Source organism: Brachyistius frenatus, unplaced genomic scaffold (genome assembly GCF_029030835.1).
Source record: "Brachyistius frenatus isolate BFR_SWC_R1_liver_20210118 unplaced genomic scaffold, ASM2903083v1 Contig_24, whole genome shotgun sequence".
Taxonomy (NCBI): Eukaryota; Metazoa; Chordata; class Actinopteri; family Embiotocidae; genus Brachyistius; species Brachyistius frenatus.
This window is the reverse complement of record NW_027210623.1, coordinates 2,877,736-2,896,818: the sequence shown is the minus strand read 5'-3', so window position 1 is coordinate 2,896,818 and position 19,083 is coordinate 2,877,736. Positions and strand designations below refer to the sequence as shown.

The 19,083-nt window shown below is 44.3% G+C and overlaps 4 protein-coding genes across 6 annotated transcripts; 2 read left to right on the top strand and 2 right to left on the bottom strand.

The window, feature by feature from the left end:
• Positions 1-28: 28 nt before the first annotated feature.
• Positions 29-8,173, bottom strand: ercc5 (excision repair cross-complementation group 5). The gene is given in 16 exon segments (XM_069697753.1): positions 29-875; positions 1,171-1,255; positions 1,330-1,530; positions 1,850-1,994; positions 2,878-3,091; positions 3,842-3,961; positions 4,169-4,422; positions 4,504-4,675; positions 4,678-5,414; positions 5,705-5,915; positions 5,989-6,132; positions 6,467-6,539; positions 6,882-6,983; positions 7,137-7,252; positions 7,350-7,525; positions 7,661-8,173. Coding segments are annotated over 16 exon segments (3,588 nt in total). The 5' UTR covers positions 7,980-8,173; the 3' UTR covers positions 29-356.
• Positions 5,907-13,892, top strand: blzf1 (basic leucine zipper nuclear factor 1). Of its 3 annotated transcripts, none has more exons than XM_069697758.1 (7): positions 5,907-5,996; positions 8,700-8,767; positions 10,072-10,520; positions 10,866-11,065; positions 11,283-11,411; positions 12,347-12,578; positions 12,689-13,892. In XM_069697758.1, exons 2-7 carry the CDS (start codon positions 8,749-8,751, stop codon positions 12,872-12,874), a joined length of 1,215 nt encoding a protein of 404 aa, XP_069553859.1. In that variant the 5' UTR covers positions 5,907-5,996; positions 8,700-8,748; the 3' UTR covers positions 12,875-13,892. The 3 variants fall into 3 exon arrangements, with proteins under 3 accessions (XP_069553859.1, XP_069553856.1, XP_069553858.1); XM_069697755.1 differs by lacking the exon at positions 5,907-5,996 and adding an exon at positions 7,370-7,451; XM_069697757.1 differs by lacking the exon at positions 5,907-5,996 and adding an exon at positions 8,301-8,440.
• Positions 13,893-13,943: 51 nt separating this feature from the next.
• On the bottom strand, positions 13,944-15,826 carry trmt10c (tRNA methyltransferase 10C, mitochondrial RNase P subunit). The gene has a single exon (XM_069697754.1). The coding sequence runs from the start codon at positions 15,597-15,599 to the stop codon at positions 14,043-14,045; it is 1,557 nt and encodes a 518-aa protein (XP_069553855.1). The 5' UTR covers positions 15,600-15,826; the 3' UTR covers positions 13,944-14,042.
• Positions 15,827-16,067: 241 nt separating this feature from the next.
• txnl4b (thioredoxin-like 4B) lies at positions 16,068-17,342 on the top strand. The gene is made up of 3 exons (XM_069697580.1): positions 16,068-16,241; positions 16,328-16,479; positions 16,966-17,342. Exons 1-3 carry the CDS (start codon positions 16,110-16,112, stop codon positions 17,129-17,131), a joined length of 450 nt encoding a protein of 149 aa, XP_069553681.1. The 5' UTR covers positions 16,068-16,109; the 3' UTR covers positions 17,132-17,342.
• Positions 17,343-19,083: the final 1,741 nt, after the last annotated feature.

The window sequence follows — 19,083 nt, the reverse complement described above, 5'->3', positions numbered from 1 at the left end:
TCACATGTGCAATAACAGGCGATTCACATACAGCTGGAAACAGGTTTTAAGTGATTTTTGGTTTCTAAAGACCATCTTAGTGCAACCGTTGACAAATCAGCACAACACATGAAAAGTGACATCAATTGGAAAATATGCGTCTCAAAGATTTGATGCAAAAAAATAATGCCGTTCTTCTCAAATCTACGTATCTTAACAGGGACAAATATTTTCACTGACAATAATAGTTTACAAATTCATATTCTGTATTACAGACAAAGGTCAGTTCATCAGTTAACCTAATAAATATCAAATATCACAGACATTTGGGAGTGTTATGTTTCACACTTCATGTTACAATTCGATGTTTTAAGCTGTCAAAACTTCTTCCCTCTGCCTCTTCCTCTCATGCTTCCTCTCCCTGTTGTGCTCTTCCTTCCACGGCCTCGTCGGCTGCCCTCGAACACAGATCGGGATGTAACCATAGCAACTTTCTGACCACCATCGTTGTCCTCACCAGAGCTGCTGCTGCTGGACCACGGGTCCCTCTGAGGAACAGTCCCGGCAGACTGAGGGACAGACTTTCCTGAGACGGACACCTGGCTGGCGCTGCTGACGTCCATTAAAGATGTGAGAGGAGCTTCAGCAGTTCCCTCCGAACCCAGAAACCCTCCTCCTGCCACGGACCTCTCCTTTTCCTTCTCTCCTTTCTTCACACCCACTTTCTTAGATTTGGAGGGGGAAAGCATTTCCTCCTCACTGTCCTCCTCTTCCTCCTCTCCTCCTTCCCTCTCCTTCCTCTTCAAGCAGGTGACGGCTCGGCGGAGACGCTGGCTGCGGATCGCCTGCTTTTCTTGTTGCTCCATGCGGAAGAACGAGTCGATCCGCAGCTGAGTCTAAACCAAAGCAGAGACAGAGAAGATAAAAACAGCGCTCCGTTCCCTCCATCGTTGACCAATTTACTCAAGACAGGAGATATTTAAGAGAGTATGACTAAGATCATGAGACAGTGATGGTCGTGTGCTTACCGAACACCGGACTACCGATGTGACAGCAGCCATGTAGACGATTGTAACAAACAAAACAACTGTCGTCTATAAAAGTGGATATCGTTGTAGTACTTTTTTTTAAAAAGTACTTGCCAGTGTTCGGCTGCTTTGCAATGCATTCGTACAACAGCATGTTAGTTACCTGCGTTGAGTTGAGCTGCTTGATCACAGGCTGAAGAGTCTCCTCTGTCCTCCGGCTGTTCCAGCCAAAGCGACTCAGACAGAATGTAAAAGACTGGTTAAGAAAACGTCACACATTCGTGAACACACAAACACACGTGTACACATAGAGACAGGATATTCTTTGATCATGTCGAGCTGTGGGTGTCCCCAGCTGAAGGAGCTGTCTGACTGGTCCACGGCAGGCTGCAGGTAAGCCTGGGCGACGGCGGGGTTGGGGAATCCAGGCTGAAGTTTTAGGTCCCTCAGTTTTTTCTTCACCTTCGAGTCACGAGGATCAGCAGCCAGACGCTTTTTCCCCTGAGCCTCTGACCACCACTGACTACAGGGAGGAAACAGTAACCAGGGAGATAATAAGCCTTGAACAGAAACAACAGTAAGAAGTGCAACATTTTGATAAAAGTAGTTATTTTATGTAAAAGAAAACACATTTATTGTAAATGTTCAAGACATGGAATTACTGTAATCTTTAAAATGATACTTTATTAATACTGCATTAAGCCGGGATTTTGGCCACAGCAGTGTTTAACCCATAAAAATACACAACCAACAAGCTTTATGAACACTTTTGAAAATGATTTTGAAAATCCGTTTGAGTCTCCGGGACGGATGAACCCAAACCCCGAAACGAAGCCACACACCTGAACTGTGTCAGCGGCTCCAACTGCAGCCCTGGAAACTCATTCAGGATCTCCATGCCGGTCACATATCCGACCCCCGGGACGCCCTCCGTGTAGTCACTGCCGAGCAGGTAAGCCAGATTGATCATTTTCGTCCGGTCCAGACCTGACAGAAAGAAGCAGGGGAGAGAAAGAGATAATACATTTGATTGGAAGTAGACTGAAATCCCTCAAATGTACAAGGGCACCAAACTGGTATGAACTTTTACTACTATGTATTTACCACTAAAAGAGAGACCACTTAATCCATGAAAGTCTTTTAATTTCATGGAACCTTTAAGAGATTCAAGTGAAACTAAAGCCACATTTCCAGAATTTGTAGTCACAGCAACGACTTTCAAAAGAACTCAAAATTTTCTTGAGCTCATTGTATTCTGCGTTTCCACAGCAGTCTGAACACTTTCAGGTGGTTTCGGCAAATTAGCCCACTGACACACGTTCTTCGTGAAATTATATGGCGGTTTGGAAAACCAACTAAAGGTGCTTTACCACCAACTACTGGATGAGTACGGTATGCGTCACATGCCGTTCAAAATACACGCCGGACGTCATCGTTGGTCTTTCTGATCTATTATTTCTTCTGGAACTCTATGTTAACGTGTTCAAGCAAAATAAACCAAAAACAAACACCGATTTTTAGAAGAGGTGGTTGTAATAAAATACTGCAGATACTCGACTAAACAGAAATGTTCAGCACTGCAAGCCCCCCCCCCCCCCCCCCCCCCCCCCCCCGTTCCTAAACTTCCTGAAATGCTACCTCCCGAGCTGGGAATTTTTGGGGTGTAATTTAATCTCTCGGATTTAATTTAGACTGTGGTCCCTGAAGTGGAAAAGCGGTTAGTCTCTGGGGGAAAGTTCCTGCAGCACAAATGTGGCTTAAGACTGAAACATTTTATTTCAAATATTGCCTCTTTTTGTCAAGAGGAAATAAAGTGACTGTAATAAATGCTTGCAAACACAAACACACACAGCTGACAGCAGCCACTGACCCAGTTGGTTCTGCAGGTCACCGTACTGGTAATGTTCCACATATTTGTTCTGGCTGAAGAAGTTCCTGTACACGTGTCGCCCTCCGAACAGCCACACATCGGAGTCGTCCGTGATGGTGCCGTTGGTCTGGTCGGCGCGGTCCAGCGCTGCACACTGAGCCTCGGCCTCCATCGGAGCCACCAGGAACGGCACGCCGAACAGCCGCAGCAGCTCCTGGTTTCAAACACTTATTACTCGCATAAAAAAAACAACAACAATGCACAATATCCGGGTATGTCACGTTGTTTTAAGTGATAGCTTTTTTTTTTTTTTTTTCCTTAGCTTCTCCTGATTTCTTGATGACACTGACACTATTTGCCAGGATTTTAGATACGTTTTAAACTGTAGTCTTACAGTTGCAACCGTTTCACGTCAGCAGGCTGCGTGTGCATGTTTCTGCAGTCATCAGACATTCTTTCGCTCTTAGAAGCTCGTTATCGAGACCACTGACGGGATTAATAAGGATCAGCCTCTTTGGAGGTTTTACATTAGTGGTGATTTTATGAAGGAGAAAATGCTGACAGCCTGCGAACTTTTAAGAGTGAGTGAGTGAGCTGACCGACACGTGCACGCACACACACACACACACACACACACACACACACACACACACACACACACACACACACACACACACACACACACACACACAGGAAGGACTGTGAAGTAAAGCAGAGTGCACGTCATGGCTCTGGGAATGTTTGGCAGAGGTACCACGAGGAAACTTATCCTCCAGAGTCTTACACCTGCTCTGTGTCATCAGTTCAGGGACAGCGTGAATGCATGTTGATTCTTTTTTTTTTTTTCTGATAGAAGCTCTTGTCAACTATTTTCTTAAGGGCGGCTGTGAGGTCGAACCGCCTGTGTGTTTTATCTGTGTCCGTACGTGTTGTTGTTGTTGATCTTATCGTTTCTTTTGTTCACCTGGCTCTCCAGGTACATCTGCCCGGTGACTGTGTTCGCCATCCTCTCCTGCTGCTGTTTCTGCTCCCTCAGGTTGCTCTGCTCCACCTGTAGAGAGCTCTCCAGAGCCTCCAGCTCATCCTGCAGCACAAAACAAAAGACAAGTGGCATATTTTCACACCTTAGAAGCAGGAAGAAGGTCATGTCTGGAAATCATTGCAAGAAAATGACTTTTTCAAACTGATATGGATTATCTATCAAAACAGTTGCAGATTCAATTTCTTTCCATCAACAAATCAATAAATCTACTAACTGTTTCATCCCTCGAGTACTGACAGAAATACGGACCATGTCGATGTGCTCCCATTCATTGACCGCTGGCGTTGGTCTGGATTCGGTCTCTGTCGCCTCCTTTTTGTCCTCCTCTTCCTCAGAATTCAGAGCAGCAGCTGGATGACTGGGAGCCTCCGTCAAACTTTCCTCCGATTCGTCTTCCTTCTCCGTCGCATCTTTATGAACTTCATCTGAAGGTCCTTTCTCTCTCATTATTACAACCGCATCCTCCCGTTTAAATTCTTCATCTGACACCTCAACGAAGCTTTCTGAGGAAAAACATAGAAGCACATTTTAAACATCTACCGGTGTATGAACGCAGTGTGATCTTACAGTGAACATTACCGTACCTTCTGACTCGCTCTCCTCACTGCTCTCGGACTTCACATCATCTCCATTCATCTCCTCTGGAACTTCGGTGAACTGATTCATCCTCTGATGTGTCTCTGCACATAGCTGGTGAGAGAGATTCATGGATAATGTGCCTTGACTGGACGCAGCAGCAGCAGCAGCAGCAGCAGCAGTGGTTTGCGCTCTGATTCTTTTCTCTCAAGCTCTTCTTGTTTTCTACTTCCTGTTCCTCCGTCTTCCATCAACTGTCCCTTCTTCGTCTGCTCTCCGGACTCTATCTCCGTCTCAAGAGGTTGTTGCTGACCAGCAGAGTGAAGTGCCTTATTTCTCTGTCCAATCACATCCTCCATTTCTTCTTCAGAACTACTAACAAACAAACCGTCTTTAACTTGCAAACTCTGACTTGTTGGGTTCCTCTTGAAATCTGATCTTTCTTCATGTGAAGGTTCTGTCTCGTCCTCTGAGCTGCTGATGACCACCTGCGGCACAGGATGATAAACATTCGTCCGCAGTTTAGTGGGTGAGCTCCTGCGTAGGGCCGTGCATTCAGCTGGTCCGTCTTCCTCCTCAGTCAGAGCTTGTTGGATTGCCAGTAGTGTCCTTGGAGACACGCTACCATCCTGCTTATCCTGATCCTCCTTCTCCTCATCTGAGCTGTCGTTCATTGCAGCCTGGATTGCTTTGAGTGTCCGGGGTGAAGGCGGTGCCGTTTCTCCCCGAGATGGTTTTGATGCAGAAGGTTTGGACTCTTTCGAAGAGGCAGCCCGCACTTCCTCATCTCCCTCACCCACAGGACGCCACAGGGGCTCAGGTTTGTCCGCCGCCCTTCTTCTGCAGCCTGACAGGGAGCTCCCGGACCAGGGGGCCGCTGCAGGTTGGCTCTCGGGGGCAGTCTCACTCTTTTTGGAGCCTATGTAGGTAATGTGGAGACGTGTTCTTTATATGAAAACAATGGCGAGACTGCAATTATTAAATTAAACTCAGATGATACAGTCTACGTGGGCCTTGTCTAAAACATACCATAACAATTAAAGAGTAATTTCCTGTCAACCATTGGTTTCTCTAGATTTAAATATGGCACCAAATGTACTTGCAGAGATTTTTTTTTTTTTTTGAAGAAATCCAACATCTGGAAATTTAAAATGAAAATGGACATTTTTCCTGGAAAACATCGTTAACATGTCATCGTGGCTGTCTCACCTTTAATAAGGATATAGTGCGAATTGTCTTCTGAAACCAGTCGGTGCGACTCGATGCTGTGACTCTGCTGATCTCCGTCCTGCTGGCAGAGCGGTGGAGCGTTGCCGGCACTTTGCTGGCTCATCTCCTTCTCCACACCCTGCAGACGCTGGTTGAGTCGGTTCCTCTGCAGCAGGCCGGCCAGCTGGTACTGCGAGAAGTCTCCGGAGTGCTGAGAGGGAGTGAAGAGGCGTCAGTGCCGAGAGGACGAGGCGGAGGGGAGCGTGGCTGAGGGTGAACTGTACCTCTGGAGGTTTGTGGAACATGGTCCGACGTCTTTTGCAAAACTCTTTCATGTCTTTGAGTATCTCGTGTTTCATTTCAGGAGGCAGGCTGGCAAACTCCTCTGAGTTGATGTCCACCGAGTTGGGGTCTTCATACATTTCTCCCTGAGACACAAAGAGCAATCTGGCTTCAAATGGCAGTTCTTGAAAAGAGAATTCGTACAAAGAAAGGCTGCGCGATACATCTTTTGTGAAGAAGACATGACGACCACGGACGCCTTCATCGTTGCACTTAGTCACTGATAACATAGAAAGTTGTATTGCATTACTGCATCACAGCCAGACCAACACAAGAATCCAACAGCGTGACTGTAAAATGATATTAAAACCAAAAATACTAAATCATATCTTCCATTTTGCCATTGGCATTAAAATTATATATAATGCTGACTGAGTAATGCTGGATAACTGGATGCTCCTGAGCATGAGGTTATTTTACCTGATACATATGATAACCGTCCACCATGTCCTCCCGCTCTTTCTCTTCCTCTTTCTCTTCCTCTTCTTCTGAACTGCAAAGAGAAGGAAAGACTTTAAAATGAGTATAGTGCCATTATTAAAGGTGAAATACATTTTACTAAGCGCTCCTTCATGCACATTTAATATTAACTAGTCGCCGATTCAAGAAAATTATTATTTAGTTATTTGTGAGCTCTGTGTTTGCAAAAGACACCTTTCACCGTTTGAGTAGAGAAGCATTTGTTTTCACAGAGCACCTGACTCTGCAGTCCAACACGTGTAGAGATGAAGAGCGTTTCAGCCTCCTCCCCGTTGAGCAAGCTCTCTGGTGTTATGCTGACTTGCTATTTTATCTATGACCCCTCATGATTGGGAACCTTTCCCAGGCCTCTCACCTGCTCTTGTCCTTCTCCTCTGCAGCTGGCAGGGCCGGCAGAACGTACATGTCGTCCACCTCATCTCTCCTCACGTTGGACAGGCTCGGTAGAGGATCCTTACTGTGGCAGGGAAGAAATGACAAGTATCATTTTAAATATCATTTTATAACTAGTGCTGGGATGTTGTGGGGTTCCAGAGACAGAGGACAGCAGTGGGGACTCGTGTTTCTTTGTCATCCCTCCACCACATACTCTCCCCCCTCTGTCTCTTACCTGCGATCTCCAAGTGCCGCTTTGATAGCTTGTCTCTTCAGGAATGTCTTGAGAAGTTTCTCATTGGTCTGTTTGGACTCACGGGTCAACTCCTCCTTCCTCTGCCTCCTCAGAGTCTGCAGGGGAGGAAAGCAGCGCGAGATGACTGGGAGAGGCAGACTCCTAAACCTGTCAGTATAAAACATTTGATCCTTCAGCCACCACTGGACTTACCAGGGTCTGCTTCTTCAGCAGTGGTGCATCCCCATCAAACACGAACACCGGCCTGATGCGGAAGAAGAGCAGCTTACAGATGCGGTTGAAGAGCGTGAGGAGGTGGGCGTTCTGGACACTGTTGCCTTCACGGTCCCTCACCCCCTTCACTGCCTGGTTCAGCCATATACTGATGTCTGGGGGGGGTGTCTGGCTAAGGTTATTGCTTTGGCTTAACAGCAATCAGTACGTTTCACACCTGAGGGAAAAGTGACAGGACCATACTGCAACAATGACAGAAAGATCAACAGATCACCTCCAAGTTAGGATACCGACAGCAAGGATCTTTCCTTCCAGTGTCTCGGGGTTGATGGGTCTCCCTGTACTCTCCAGCAGCCTCCACAGTCCGTGAACTCCCATAATAACACAAACAAATAGATCAAAACTCACCCGAAATATTCCAAAACTGAAATACACAGCATTCACGTAATTGTGCTTGACTCTTCTGAGCATTAACTCCAGAACCACTGGAGTACAAAAAGAAGCACCATCAGAGCGGCACTTTACAGCGTTTGTTGCTACAGCATTTCTTTTCCGTAAAGCAAATAATTGACAGCGCACCAAGGTTCCGGGGGATTCACGTCGGGTCATATTAGTCTGTTACACCACCGGCTTCAGGCAGCATCAGTTTTCTGATCACTAATCAGTTCAATATTTATTTGCTGGTGTGAGAGTGTCATTGTAATAGGAGAGAAACAGATCGCAGATCAGTGTTTAGTTTGTACTAGAAGAGCGTGTACCCCGGGTGTCTAATGCCCCTGGGGACGTCTGTCAGGCTGACTCCAGGAAGGCTTCTGCAAAAACTGTATTTTACGATTAAGTGTACACATATTCAAGATTACATTTACCATAATGACACTCGATTTTGATCTATGGATTCCCTACAGCTTGTGAGTTTACGAAACACAAGCGCGTGTCTCGACAGGAAGTTTTTGCCTGAGAGGCTCAGCTCGGGGCAACACTAACCCAACATCCCTCGTGAGACGCCAACTGCGTCCGGTGACGAAATAAACATCCTGCCGCTCACAGCGACTTAACCGACAATTAACCCGGTATGTTCCCTACTAATTCAATCGATCTTTGATGTTAAAATGTCCCGAGGAGTGTGTTTTGTTGAACAGGGTTCACGTTACCGTAACTCGGCTCGTTCACTGATCCTGTCGGTCATCGCTGCTAACGTTAGCAAGTTAGCTCCTGTTCTCGCGGCCGTCATCGTCATGTGACTTTATCATCAGCTGTTCACCAGACAGTAAACACAGGATCATATATGATACAACAACAAAGTACTTTCCCCTCTGTTGATCATCACAGGACGAAGAGTCACCCGGGTTTCACTTGTTATCTGACGCCCACCTCCACCATGACTGCCGTCGTGAGAGGTATGTATTGTTTATTCATCTCCGTTACTCTTTTTAAAACAGCTGCAATAAACTTAGGAGCAGTCCTTTACCAAACGTCTCCCCTCACTAAGTGGACCGAGACCCCCTTTTATTTAAGACGACCCCCCTCAATAATTCATTTGTTTTCATTGTCTTTTACAAATTTAAAAGCTGGGAACTGATTACTGGTTCTTACCCAAGTTTAAAGTTGGTAAACAGAAAGCATTTCAGATTTAGTGGCTGCTGCTAAACACGAAGAACTAAAATCGGCACTCATTCATACAGTATTACTTTGATTATTTTATTTATATGTCTTTTATTAAAACCATTACATTTACTTATGTAATCATGTTTATTCTACGAACCTCTTTTCAACACATGAAACCAGACTTTTTTTTTTTTCATGTTTAACATTGTCTTATCACAAACAAAAGAAGTTGCCTGAATATAATGCATATTCAGGCAACTTCTTTTGTTTTGTGATTTTTGTACATTTAGAAATGTTGTGATTTACTGAACTGTCTGATCAAAGCGATGTCTGTGAAGATTCGTGGTCATCCAGGTCATAATGTTACCAAAGGCAACTGGACTTGTTTTTGCGGGTCTTTGTGTGAATCTGATGACAATTATGAGTCTGACCAGATTTTGATACGGACACATTTTGGTGATCACCAAAAACATTATTGAGGCTCAGGACTCGTCCTACATGCTGCCAGTGAGGGGCTTTGATGACTGTACTTCGGATCTGCCTGACACCTTTAAGTGTTTGATAACGTTGTTTGACAGTAAATTAGTCGCTTCGTTTGTAATCACTGTTCCTACACTGCCCAGTTGCCATACTATAGTCAATAGTTTATATTGCCATCGCTTTAATTTAACAAAGTCAGCTCTATAATCATGCTATCTTCAAAGGTCGTTCTGCATTACTCATCTAAAGTGTTTTTGTCCTATTTCAGTCACAACGCATTCCTGTAAATGTTTATGAATAAATGTTTCTGTCTGCTGATGAATTTAAATTTGAAATGGATACAGGAAGTGTTGAGTGTAATGCAGTAATTTAAACAGGGCAAATGGAAGCACATTAAGAGAAGTACGAACATTTTATTTCCACTCTCGGGGAAAGAAAAGGTGGCGGAGCGTCATCCTGGTTCACTCTGGCAGCACTACACTTATTCCTGTTTCCCATTGGATCATCAGTATGTTATAGACAGAACCACACCCGCATTATGGCCAGTCCATTTCTGGTTGGATCACAGGATACATTCAAGTCAAAGTGTAATCGTGGCTTCCTTTATATCTTCCAGCGTCTGCCAGGGTGCCTATCCGAGGAACTGGCGATGGCATGGAAACAGAAAAACCGGCAGCGTCCCTGGAGGTCAAGTCAGACACACTGCCACCGGCTACGTCTGAAATTCCCCTTCTGAAAATCGCTAGCCTAAAGCATAGCCAGAAATCTACCCATCACACGCCCCCTGCCGCCCCCCAGCCTCTCGGGGTGCTTCACCTGGGCAAGGTGAGTCGAGAGGCCTGCACAGAAGTTGAAGCTGTGAGGATCATCGTCCCACGTGCTGCTATCAGCCGGAGCAGCCGCACGGGGCCGACTGAGGCGAGAGGGGAGGCCGAGTGGCAGAGCTCTGCTCCGCTGCCTCTGGTGGAGGACTGGAGAGGACAGCTGGAGAAGCTGCACAACTCTGAACGCAGGCTGCTGCAAGACAAGGAAGGCCTCTCCAACCAGTTACGGGTGCAGACAGAGGTAAGGCCACCCTCTATTTGAATATGAGACATGTTAGGTTTCATGTATCACATGTGCAGTACGTTTTCATAAGTGTAACAGCGCAGCGACCTGTTCATCAGTTCATTTCAGCCTTCCATGTGGAATTCTTGAGTTATTTTTCTGTCCAGATAAATCCAAGTATTTGATTCAGTGGGATGCTGCTGCCTATTGTCTCATCCGCAAGCTCATGATTTAGTTTTTCTATTGGTGGAATGTGACACAACCAAACTCTTTCATTGATACAGTACTTTTTAAAAAAAATATATATATATATTATTATTATTATTATTATTTTTTTAAACTTTTATTCATTGTGTGCATCAGGTGAACCGTGAGCTAAAGAAACTGCTGGTGGCCTCGGTGGGTGATGACCTTCAGTACCACTTTGAGCGTATGTCACGGGAGAAAAACCAGCTGATTCTGGAGAACGAGGCTCTGGGCCGGAGTCTGGCGCACACTGCAGAGCAGCTGGAGCGAATGAGTATCCAGTGCGACGTCTGGAGGAGCAAGTTCCTGGCCAGCAGGTACGACACACCCAAATAGAAATGGATGGAAATGACGAGGGAGGAGATGTTTACTTTGACTTACGCTGTCATCTCATTTCTGTTTTAAAAGGAGCATCTGTCGAAAGATATTTCCGCTCAGCTGGAGGAAGACAAATGAAATATAAACAATAAGATATATATGATATAACAACCTTGTAATACTGAATCAACACGTGCATTACTGCTGTCTAATCAGAGTCATGGCGGAGGAGCTGACGAATGCCAGAGCAGCTCTGCAGAGACAGACCAGAGAGGCACAAGGAGCAATTCAGGACCTGCTGTTAGAGAGAGAGGTGTTCTCCCGGGACATGATGCTCACCCACAGGTAACATCGCCAGAGATTCAAGAGTTCACAAATGAAGTGTTTATCTGAATGTCTCGCAGCTTAAAAGTCCTGAAGTTGAGGCAAAGAAAGGGCACTTAAAGCCCGGAAAAAAATCTCAGCAGCAGGACTTTCTTAACACTCATAAATAATAGAGTCCACCTCTCTGATGGTTATATTTATTGGCTGTATTTTAAGTAGGTATGCATCCTTCTTTACAGGTCCGCTGGCTACTGAATTAAAACAAAACGTGTTCTCTTTAAATGTATATAAAAGCTCATTTATTCTTAACTGGTTACTAATCAAGTTTCTTACCACTACTTGAGCTTGATAAATATTTATGCTTACAGCAAAGTCTGTAATTTATCAGCTCGTTGTTATTCATCTTTCACAAAATTGCGAACAGGAGATGGTTGTGGTGTTTAAATGAACAAACTGAACTGAACCACTCTGTTGGTTTCTTAGTTCAGTTGTAATCAAACTTACAGAGGTCCAGTCTCTCACTGAGCGAGTCAGCTGCTCACAGAGCCGGGAGTTAGTACAAAATAATCCATGGCCTCATCCCGCATGTGGTTTCACTATCAAATCCACATGAACATAAACATCCTCAAGCTTCATGCTTTTTAAAAAAATTTAAACTGAAAATGTGAGTGTGCAGAGACTCGCTGGTGCTGCTGCAGCTCAGACTGTCTCACGTCCTTTCATTGTGAGGGAACAAGTGGATTTTGGTGTGTTTTCCAAAAGTGACGGCGCTTCTGCTTCTAAATGCTGGTGCTCATGACGAATACACACTGTTCAGCTGTGTATCGGTTCAAGACTTACACAGCAGCAGCTCCGCTCCGGCATTGAACAATTCATGAACAAATATTTTCTCTTCTTATGACTCACTGACAAGAACTTCTCTGCATATGACTTAACAGAGTCTGTTGTGTCCTCAGATCTCTGGAGCAGCTGCTGGTGTCTCTGCAGTGGGGCAGACAGCAGACGTATTACCCCAGCGCACAACCTCTCAGCACAGGAGAGCTGGCAGCAAACAATCACAAGCTAGCAGACGCCATCAACTCCCACCTGCTGGGCAACAGCAGCAGCAGCAGCAGCAGTGTGGTGAAGAGCAGCAGTGCAACAGCCGAGCAGCTCTGCAGCACACCGGCCGAGAAGATGGCTGAGAAGGTACCAACTTCATATGACAACTCCTTCTACTTATTTTTTTTATTTAGATTTGTTATAACTTTCTAATAATCCAGATATTCACAAATCTGTTCTATGTTCTCTGTTTTTAGGTGCTGAAAATTTTAGATCCAATTTCCTGTTCAGAAAACAAAGCGGAGCCTCCTCTTGGTGACTCCACCCCCTCAAACTTTCTCAACAGCAAGAAGAGCATCGGCAGGTTTCACCCTTACACCCGCTATGAGAACATTACTTTTAACTGCTGCGAGCGCTGCAGTGGAGACATCCTGGTGCTCTAGATGTCAAAGAGACCAAATGTCCCCATCGGGAATAAATGCAGCATCAGGATTTTTACCATTTCAAATCATGGTTTTAAATGTATGAACTTGCGATTTCTTTTTCTCTCTTTAACTTGAAAAAATTGAAATGAGAAAATGGGAGTTCTTTGTTCAGGAATCATGATGCGATAAAGAAACGGAAAACATTTCAGAGCAGCTGCAGCCTGGTTTAAACCATGAAAAGTCATTTCTCACAAGGATGTGAGTTCAATGTGAGTCAGTGTTACATGGTGAACCGACACCGTCAGGTTGTCGGCATCTTTAAACTTGAACTAGTGTGTTTGTAGTTTTATTTAAATATTTGTACATTCATAATTCACTGAGGAACCAACAGAGCCAACAGGCTGTCGGGCAAAGTGTGCATGTGACCGGAGACACCCAACAGATACTGAGCTGACTGCACACAAGTATTGTCAGGAGGCCTCCGACACGGCAGGATCCCAAATCCCTCTGTGACGGTGCTATCATATTTTGAAAACATTGTATGACTACATATATATTTGTAATATAATTTGTATATTGCCTCGTCTAACGGCATTATTATAATATGCATTCATGATTCTGGAAATGGACTGACGGTACTATGATAGAATTTCATTGTGCAGCAGTAATTTTCAAAGAAAACTGTTATTATATTTGATTTGTTTTCATTTCATCACTTTCATTTGGGTGTTTTGTTTTTTTTGTTCATTATTTAAAAATAACCCAGAAAATTGTTTTTTTTTCCCTTCAGAAAACACTCCTATGAAATGACTATTAATATATTGCATATATATTTCTGTGATTTATAAAAAAAAAAATCTGAAATCAAGCTGTATAATAGTTTGGGGTATTTCATCTGTATGGAAAAGTTAGCTTTTTTCAGTAATGTTGAGTTTTATCTTTTATCATGAAAGCACACCATAAAAAAAATTCAAAGATCTTTTGTTTTCCATGTGGATTTGAAATAAAGACCAAAGTAGTTTGTACCTTTCTAAAATGTAGTGTTCTTGTCATTAATAATCCTGCATTGAGACAAAAAAAAAAAAGGGAATGTTACAACATTTTATTAAAAATTTGTCTCCGTTTTTGACATTTCCTCACAGTCCTACTTAACCTGTGTCCTTATTAACCAAAGTCATGTGTGACTTCACTCATCTTTCCACCACATCTTTTTTCCTGGACTTTTTCTTGCTTCGATGTTGCTTTTAAATGACATCCGTACTTTGGTTGCAGCTGGTGTGTTTTCTCTGTCACCGGTCAGTCCAGCCACCCTGTCTCTCCCAGTGAACCCAGATTCTTTATGGGTCTTGTAAAGACTTTGGTCCCTGCTTTTAAATGTCCTCCCGTCGGTTCTTTCCCCCGACCTCAGCGGCCTGCCGCCAGCCTCTCTTGGTCTAGAGTCTGTGACACCTCTGCTTCTGCTAACCTCTCTCTGTGTCTGCTGTTTGTGGAAGCCATCGTGCTTCCTCTTGGGCACGAACTCGAATGCCTCCTCCCAGTTGCTCGTGTCCTTGAGAGTGAGCATGATGCGGATCATCTGGTCCAGAGTCAGATTTTTGGCTCCCGTCTCCCAGTAGAGATGCTCATCCAGGGGTAAACGAGCTGTGGCCAGCTTCAGACGCTTGGCGTTGGCCAACGACAGCCCCGACTGGATCGACCGGTCCACCAGGGCTCCGATGATGTAGACCTTGGAGTGGTCGAAGGTGCGGAGAACATTAGGGGAGTCTGCAGTGAGGTATACGAGCTGTTCCCGGGGGAACAGGTCTATGTGCTGTCGGTTGGTGCTGGTGATGAGCAGGTGCTCCCAGGTCTCTGCGCCGTAGCGTTTGAGCAGCTCCTGCTTGTAGGGCCCATCCGGCTGCAGATTGCAGAAGTGGAGGTGATAGGGGTCGGTGGCGCGCCGGTTCCACCCTTCCACCTCCATCAGCTGGGACACTGTGTTCTCTAACTCCCGCCTGGACATGTTGGATTCGTAGCTCATGTCAAACACCAGCGGCTGTCCGAATATCATGGCCTGGGTGCTCCTCCAGCCCAGCAGCTTGTCCAGAGAGCGGCCCCAAAACTTGAGGAACAGTGTGTTTTTATAGTGGCCTTCTTTCTGATCATCCCCCTCCTCTGCACTCTCCATCAGTGACACTTTCCTTTCAGCCCTCTTCTGCTGCTGCTTCTCCTTGCGGGCCAGTTTGTGGCCCTCCTTGGTAGCCAGGTACTTCAGGTACTTTTTACTGGAGGACTTGGTGGTGAGCTTTGCCAGCGTCTCAACCTCTTCATCGGTCATCTCCTGAGGTACAAACTTCCCAGCTTGCCGCCACATCACAACCAGATCCCGAGTTGCCCCCAGTGAAGGAGCGTCCAGTAAATCACCTGCTGGTTCTTTTAGTTTTTCATCATCACCACTTCCTTCCGCTTCATCACTGACTTGTTTCTCTTCAAACGCAGCTTGTGATCTCATCACAGACTTCCATCTGTCCAGATCCAATGTCTCCACTTCCTCGGATTTGTCAGTGTTTATTTGAAGGGCGTCTTTCCCCGCAGGGCTCCGTGTGCTGAAGTGGACGGCAAGTATGGATACCCGGTGATTACCAACCCTGGTGACCGGCAGAAAACAGCTGACGTGCCTCTTGGTAACACAGGATGCAACAAAATGACTGCATTTCCAGAGTACATTACAACTTTGGGTCGCGAAGAGCCGTAACATCGCCATAAATTATTTTAAACTGCAACTGCTTCAAAAAAAAAATACCACAATAAGGAAACGCTGTCACAACTGGAAGAATCAACGGGAACGGAACTGAAGACCTACGCGGTTCTTCCGATTTTCCAGTTTTATAAAAAACAGTAGCAGGTACATCGGCATCTTATAAAGAGTCCTACACAGTCTCCGAGTTGTGATCACACGTGTCGACGTTGTATATCGATGGAAGGTCACGTTGTTACACGGTGTCACACTATAATGTGTCGTAGTGAAAAGCCACACAAATGGCATTCATTGTCTGGCCTTAAATGTTTATCAAGCAGAACATAACAACATGTTCCAAACTGTAAACATGTAAGTTGAGTTTATTGTCTGTAAAGTATCAGTATAAATTAAGACTTGTTTTTTTTTTTAATTTATTTTTTTACATGTAGTTTCCAGTCGGGGATTTTATGATGTCGTACAGTGGTGAAGACGTACCTTCCTCCTGGTGGGGAAGATAACTTATTAGCCTCGACAATGAGTTTGTTTTTGCCCAAATTAACTTGCAAAAAAGACATAGATGAAGTTATCAAAGGCGTCGCAGAAAAAGTTTTAGTTCTGAGGTTTGGCCGAGATGAAGACTCAGTTTGTCTGCAGCTTGATGAGATTGTAAGCGTTAATAGAAATAACCAAACAGGACACTGACTCTCTTTTATTGTTGCCTTTTCTTATTTGTCATCTCTGTCTTCTCGTAGCTGTCAAAAACTGCCCATGACTTGAGTAACATGGCGTCCATCTACATAGTTGATGTGGATAAAGCTCACATCTACACAAGATACTTCGACATCAGCTACATCCCCTCCACTGTTTTCTTTTTCAACGGGCAGCACATGAAGGTGGATTATGGGTGAGTGAACAAAGGTTACTGAATTTCCGGGGCAAAATTCCTCCAAACAGAGCTGAAAATGGGGATTTTCATTTAAAAAAATAAACCGAATTTATTAATCGACTCTCTCAATAAAAGAGTCCAAAAACGTCCTAATATTTAATTTACTGCTACTGTAAAGATGAAAGCAGGACTTAAGTGATTGTAGAAAATATTTGTTGTCAATTTATGTTCTGTTGATGGAAAAATCGATTATTAACTGTTTCACCTCTACAAATAATTGATTAATGATGTCGTCTAAAAACTGACAAAGCAGTTTTAAATGTCCACCTCCAGCATATTTGCTTAAAAAGTGCTTTTAGAATTTGCTCTTTAACCCGCAACCCTCCTGATCCGGTCCTTGATCTTTGAAGATGCATATCAACACAAACCCATGTGCACCTTGTTAAAACAGAGTCAGGGTGACTTCATGCAGCTGATAATTGCTGATCATTTCTTGTCTTTCAGCTCCCCAGATCACACCAAATTTATTGGCAGCTTCAAGACCAAGCAAGACTTCATGGATCTGATTGAGGTGATCTACAGAGGAGCCATGCGGGGGAAAATGATTGTCCAGAGTCCGATAGATCCTCAGAATATTCCCAAATTTGATCTCCTCTACCATGGGATTTAGAACCATCGTGGTCACTGTGTGGCAGAGTGGCGTCGACCGCTACTGACGGATAAAGTAACAAGAACTGGCTTTGACTTTCAGCCACCAAGCAACTGTCATCATGCTCATGTATCTCAGTTTCAGACTTTTATAAATATGTTTATTTTCCTTTATTTATTTATATAATGTCATGCTCTGCTGTTGTAATAAAATTTGCCCCACAAAGTTTTTATGTATGTCTCACTGTAAGTTCTGTTTATTCTGCAGCACTGTCGCCTCACAGCAGGAAGGTTTTGGGTCCGAACCTGCTGGCCGGGTGTACTTTTTGTGTAGAGTTTGCATGTTCTCCGTGGTGACTGTAAATTTACTTAAAGTGTGAATGTGAGGATGAAGGGTTGACGTCTTGCCCAGTATCAGATGGGCCAGGCTTCACTATTACAAGATATAATTTAATGGCACCACTAATCACCAACTCCAATGATTGAATCAAAACCAGTAAAGTTATAATCCTTCACGAAGATATGGTTTATTATGGGGCTATTTTTTTTTAGACTGCATCAGTTTTAGCTTGGTGTGCCTCAAAATTCAGCAACTTAATGTACAAACAAATAGTGTCATAAGGTTTAGTTCAGCTTTGGATTCTACGACAACAACCTCATCACTTCTGGGTCCATCAAACACCCTTCAGCCTTACAAATACTCTGCACCTCAGTCTACAGGTGTATTTACGCATGAATCAATGCCGTCTCTTCTGCTCTCTGATGAAGGCCCGAGTGCCGCATCTTGTGAACGAGCCGCACATTCGGCAACATGGATCTGCAGTCAAACTGCATTCACAGACAAAGGTAAGTCAGAGGTAATAAGGTGAAATTAGTTTTCCAGGTTGGTTTAGTCTCCACCTCTGTGTGTAACCACAAATAGACATACAACTAAAAAAGTGATGGCTCACCTCTAATTGTTTCTCCTCTGTCTCTGTGTCTTGTCTTTGTATTTTTTCTAAGTAAAGACAAATTTATACCTCTCACAATGTATGTGATATCATAAACTTTCTTAAAATGTATTAGCTCCTAATTAATAGTGATTTTTACCTTTGCATTTGATAGCTGCTGCAACACTTCCACAGAGCATTACAACACTGAAGACACCCAGAACAGGCCACTGCCACTGGACTCTTCTGGCTGATTCCACTGCTAACCCTAATGATAGAGATACCTTATTTATATCCAGCATGTTTCATGCAGGTATGAGAGTTCTTAAATTGGTTTTACAACCATCTCTACTTGTAGAGTGTCTGTTCCTGGCGTCAGAGCGATGGAGACTGTGCTCCATGTAGCTGTAACCCAGACTCTGGGTGTCCCTGCCCCAGTAGTAGTTGTTGGTACGTAGAGGGAGGGAAGAAGGGGGCCATGTAGGCCTGGGCTCTCTGGGCTGGATGGACCAGGTCACTGTCAGGATATGTGGCCTCACTGTGGTCCTCCAGCCACCTCTCCAGGAGCCTGACATCCATTTACACAACACAGCGAACACAAGGAACTCTGATGTACAGCAATACTGGCTGTGAGGAGATCCATTGCTAATGTAAGTTCAGTTGAAGTGATGGGGGACAAAATCCATGCTCATCATTTATGTGTAACAAAGCTCAAACAAAGATGTTAGCAGTCTGAATTAGAAACACTGGGTACTTTGGGTATCTTCCAAAGTTACAGTCATATTAGTACCAAATTCCTGCTCTGTGTTTCTGTCATTCTGCTGTTGCTCAGCAGGAAAACGACTGTCACCGTCAAAGAGTTTCACACCGAGACACTGTAACTTTAGAAGATACTGTACTCTATTTCGCTAAAATGTTGTCTGAAATATGAAAAAAAAAAAGACTCTTTTGGGGGATTTTTATGAGTTTTGTATTGTTGTTGACCTTTGGTATGGTATGACTGCAAATACAACACCAGACCTGTGTTGCTTACCTTTAGATGAGC

Coding starts and splice junctions, on each gene's coding strand:
- blzf1 (XM_069697755.1), top strand. CDS start 7,405: ATGCGGAAGAAGAGCAGCTTACAGATGCGGTTGAAGAGCGTGAGGAG. Junction 8,768..10,071: donor CATGACTGCCGTCGTGAGAG/GTATGTATTGTT, acceptor TATATCTTCCAG/CGTCTGCCAGGGTGCCTATC. Junction 11,066..11,282: donor AGCAAGTTCCTGGCCAGCAG/GTACGACACACC, acceptor CTGTCTAATCAG/AGTCATGGCGGAGGAGCTGA.
- trmt10c (XM_069697754.1), bottom strand. CDS start 15,599: ATGGCGATGTTACGGCTCTTCGCGACCCAAAGTTGTAATGTACTCTGG.
- txnl4b (XM_069697580.1), top strand. CDS start 16,110: ATGAGTTTGTTTTTGCCCAAATTAACTTGCAAAAAAGACATAGATGAA. Junction 16,242..16,327: donor GTCTGCAGCTTGATGAGATT/GTAAGCGTTAAT, acceptor GTCTTCTCGTAG/CTGTCAAAAACTGCCCATGA. Junction 16,480..16,965: donor CACATGAAGGTGGATTATGG/GTGAGTGAACAA, acceptor CTTGTCTTTCAG/CTCCCCAGATCACACCAAAT.